Source organism: Pelobates fuscus, chromosome 7 (genome assembly GCF_036172605.1).
Source record: "Pelobates fuscus isolate aPelFus1 chromosome 7, aPelFus1.pri, whole genome shotgun sequence".
Taxonomy (NCBI): domain Eukaryota; kingdom Metazoa; phylum Chordata; class Amphibia; order Anura; family Pelobatidae; genus Pelobates; species Pelobates fuscus.
This window is the reverse complement of record NC_086323.1, coordinates 205,952,921-205,957,215: the sequence shown is the minus strand read 5'-3', so window position 1 is coordinate 205,957,215 and position 4,295 is coordinate 205,952,921. Positions and strand designations below refer to the sequence as shown.

At 38.2% G+C, this 4,295-nt stretch overlaps 1 protein-coding gene across 1 annotated transcript; it reads left to right on the top strand.

Moving 5' to 3' along the window:
- Positions 1–1,440: 1,440 nt before the first annotated feature.
- Positions 1,441–3,418, top strand: LOC134569304 (oocyte zinc finger protein XlCOF7.1-like). Its single transcript, XM_063428221.1, has one exon. It carries the CDS (start codon positions 1,478–1,480, stop codon positions 3,416–3,418), a length of 1,941 nt encoding a protein of 646 aa, XP_063284291.1. The 5' UTR covers positions 1,441–1,477.
- Positions 3,419–4,295: the final 877 nt, after the last annotated feature.

Here is a 4,295-nt window from a genome sequence, read left to right as displayed (position 1 = left end):
AGACTTTTGAATGTGTCCTCTAGTATCTGGCACCATGCCATTAGCAGCAGATCCTTTCAGTCGTGCAGTTGTGAGGTAGAACCTCCATGGGTCAGACATGTTGTTCCAGCACATTCCACAGATGCTCAATCACAGTAATATCTGGGGGGTTTGAAGGTCAAGGCAACACCTTGAACACTGTCATTTCTCAAATCATTACTGTACAATTTTTACAGTGTTGCAAATTCTGCTGAAATTAGCTGCTGCCATCAGAGGATGCCATTGCCATGAAGGGGTGTGCATGATCTGCAATCTTAAGGCGGGTTGTATGTGTCGAAGTAACATCCACATGAATGCCAGGACCCAAAGTTTCCCAGCATAACATTGGCTCTGCCGGCATGCCTTCTTTCAATAGTTATTCCTGCTGCCATCTCTTCTCATTGTAAAGGAGCACATGCACTCAGCCATACATCTGATCTTTAAAAAAAAAAAAATGTGATTCATCAGACCAGGCAATCTTCTTCTATTGCTCCATGGTCCCCATTGAAGGCGCTATTGGCTTTGGCAACTTGGCATACACAGTGCAGCGCAGTCACATCTACAATGCTGAGAAACCTATTTGCTTCTCCCCCTTTTCCTGACTTTCCCGACTTGTAGAGGAATATGTTCCTCTACAAGCTGTGAACCATTCCTCAAGTATAAATATAGGTAAGTTATGCTTTATGGACTAAAAGTCATTTTGCAAGGCAAACAAAGTGTGCATATATACACTTTTTATAATAAAGGGAATTAAAGCACACAATATATAGATATATTTTTTTTGAAGGTCTTGCTCAAACACCATACTGTTTCATAGTCTAATGTCTTCTCATTGATGAAAATATTGTCAGTTTTTCTATGGTAAAGTGGTAAGTATGGTAAACAATAAATAATTCTTATAGACTGATTTTCTTTAACTCCCAGTACATTTCCACATTTCAGGTCAAACCAGGTATCTTGTAAAATGTCAATATCACAACATTCTAGTATAAGTGGTAGAAGCTAAGAGTGATATACAAAGATTAGTAGATACATGGAACATCCTTTCAGTGAAAGTGGTACTAATATTGGTATAGAAAAGGTAGTAGATACTTGACACAACCTTCCACTGGCAGAGGTAGGGGGATAGCAGTGAAATTATGTACTGCACGTGATATACACAGTGTTTGCTATTTGTTGCTCTAGCATAAATGCAGATATGTGAGACTTTATGTAAATCAAATATTTATATTTTTATTATAATATTTATACTCAATTTTGCTAGAGAATGGGTTAAAGCACACAAAATACTTTCTTTGCAATCACCATGACACCCAATGGTCATCTTTCTTATCTATAACAAAATTAGTGTCCGTTTTTCTAAGTATCAATCATTTATCGTGACTGATTTCCTTTAACTCCCAGTATATATCTTTCAGGTTTTACTGAAATATCTGACAAGAACAGAAATACATGAAGTATGGCGATGAAGAAATCTTTTAATAACAGAACCAAGGAGTCTAACTCTGAAAAATCAAGCATTTTCTCAGATTCATATATGTTCTCAAAACAGATCGTAAACACAAACCTCCCACGTTTTTCATGTTCTGAATGTGAAAAATGTTTTAGTAGTAAACAAACTCTCGTTAAACATCACAGAACTCACACAGGAGAGAATCTGTTCTCGTGTTCTGAATGTGGAAAATGTTTTGACAATAAAACAGCGCTTGTGCGTCATCAGAGAACACACACAGGAGAGAAACCGTTCTCATGTTCAGAATGTGGAAAATGTTTTAGCTGTAAAGAAAATCTTGTTAGACATCAGATAACATATGCAGGAGAGAAACCATTCTCATGTTCTGAATGTGGAAAATGTTTTGTCACTAAAGGAGAGCTTGTTCGTCATCAGAAAACTCACACAGGAGAGAAACCGTTCTCATGTTCAGAATGTGGAAAATGTTTTAGCTGTAAAGAAAATCTTGTTAGACATCAGAGAACTCATACAGGAGAGAAACCGTTCTCATGTTCTGAATGTGGAAAATGTTTTGTCAATAAAGCAGTGCTTGTGCGTCATCAGAGAACACACACAGGAGAGAAACCGTTCTCATGTTCTGAATGTGGAAAATGTTTTGCCACTAAAGGAGAGCTTGTTCGTCATCAGAGAACTCACACAGGAGAGAGACCGTTCTCATGTTCTGAATGTGGAAAATGTTTTGCCACTAAAGGAGAGCTTGTTCGTCATCAGAGAACTCACACAGGAGAGAGACCATTCTCATGTTCAGAATGTGGAAAATGTTTTAGCTGTAAAGAAAATCTTGTAAGACATCAGAGAACACATGTAGGAGAGAAACCGTTCTCCTGTTCAGAATGTGGAAAATGTTTTAGCTGTAAAGAAAATCTTGTTAGACATCAGAGAACTCATGCAGGAGAGATACTGTTCTCATGTTCTGAATGTGGAAAATGTTTTGTCACTAAACCAGTGCTTGTGCGTCATCAGAGAACACACACAGGAGAGAAACCGTTCTCATGTTCTGAATGTGGAAAATGTTTTGTTAATAAAGCAGTGCTTGTGCGTCATCAGAGAACACACACAGGAGAAAAAACGTTCTCATGTTCTGAATGTGGAAAATGTTTTGACACGAAAGCAGAGCTTGTTCATCATCAGAGAACTCACACAGGAGAGAATCTGTTCTCATGTTCAGAATGTGGAAAATGTTTTGTCAATAAAACAGCGCTTGTGCGTCATCAGAGAACTCACACAGGAGAGAAACTGTTCTCATGTTCTGAATGTGGAAAATGTTTTAGCTGTAAAGAAAATCTTGTTAGACATCAGAGAACACACACAGGAGAGAAACTGTTCTCATGTTCTGAATGTGGAAAATGTTTTGTCACTAAAGCAGAGCTTGTGCGTCATCAGAGAACACACACAGGAGAGAAACTATTATTATGTTCAGAATGTGGAAAATGTTTTGTCACTAAAGCAGAGCTTGTGCGTCATCAGAGAACACACACAGGAGAGAAACCGTTTTCATGTTCCGAATGTGGAAAATGTTTTGTCACTAAAGCAGAGCTTGTTCGTCATCAGAGAACTCACACCGGAGAGAATCCTTTCTCATGTTCTGAATGTGGAAAATGTTTTCGTAGAAAAGAAACACTTGTTATACATCAGAGAACTCACACAGGAGAGAAACCATTTGCTTGTTCTGAATGTGGAAAATGTTTTCGTAGTAAAACAACTCTTGTTACACATCATAGAATTCACACAGGAGAGAAACCGTTCTCATGTTCTGAATGTAGAAAATGTTATAGGCAATACTCACAACTTGTTGCACATCAGAGAACTCACACAGGAGAGAAACCTTTCTCATGTTCTAAATGTGAAAAAGGTTTTAGGGTTTGCTCAAATCTTGTTATACATTAGAGAACTCACACAGGAAATAACCATTTCTCATGTTCTGAATGTGGAAAAAGTTTTAGCCGTCACTCAGTTCTTGTTATACATCAGAGAATTCACACAGGAGAGAAACCGATCTCATGTTCTGAATATTAAAGATATTTATCTGTTAAACCTAATCTCCAGATGAGGAGCCTCTTAACCTGAGGAACAAAATGTCTTGTATTGTGAATTTTTAATAAATAGTAACTGTGATAGGAGCAGTCAATGTACATATGGTGCTTTGGTATTGTGGCATCCCCATGCTATCATCCGGGGATGCCTAATCTGCAACGCTAACTCTGCTCTACTTGGTAGCAGACTAAACGGCAACCGGGATACAACCCGGGATACATTGTGGTTGTATGTTCTGGCTGTTGCAGAGTATACTAACTAGTCTGTACCACTGATAATACCAGGTATCTTGAATATGGTTCCTTAGCATGACTCAAGTTTGCGTGGATTCCAACCAAGACCTCCACAAAGAAACAAGACACACGCTTCTGGCTGACAACTTGTAGGATCACTATTTCTTAGTTTTTCTCAGCTTTTATTAAAAACCACAGCACACACATGAAATGTATTTACAAATTATTAATACCAATGAGAATAACATTTGGGAAAGGAGACCAGACAGAGGAATAAAATTAGGTTGAACTAATTATTCCCCAGGGTCCTTTATTCTTATCCCAGGACACAATAACCATGGATATTCTAAGGGAAAGGCTAGTACCCCCACCCTTCATGTTAATACAGACTTCAATCAAAGGTTATTGTAGTGACGTAGAAGTATTAACTGCAATATCTCCGCTGGTAGACTTAAAGGGACTCTCCAGTGCCAGGAAAACAATCAGTTTTCCTGGCA

Coding starts and splice junctions, on each gene's coding strand:
- LOC134569304 (XM_063428221.1), top strand. CDS start 1,478: ATGGCGATGAAGAAATCTTTTAATAACAGAACCAAGGAGTCTAACTCT.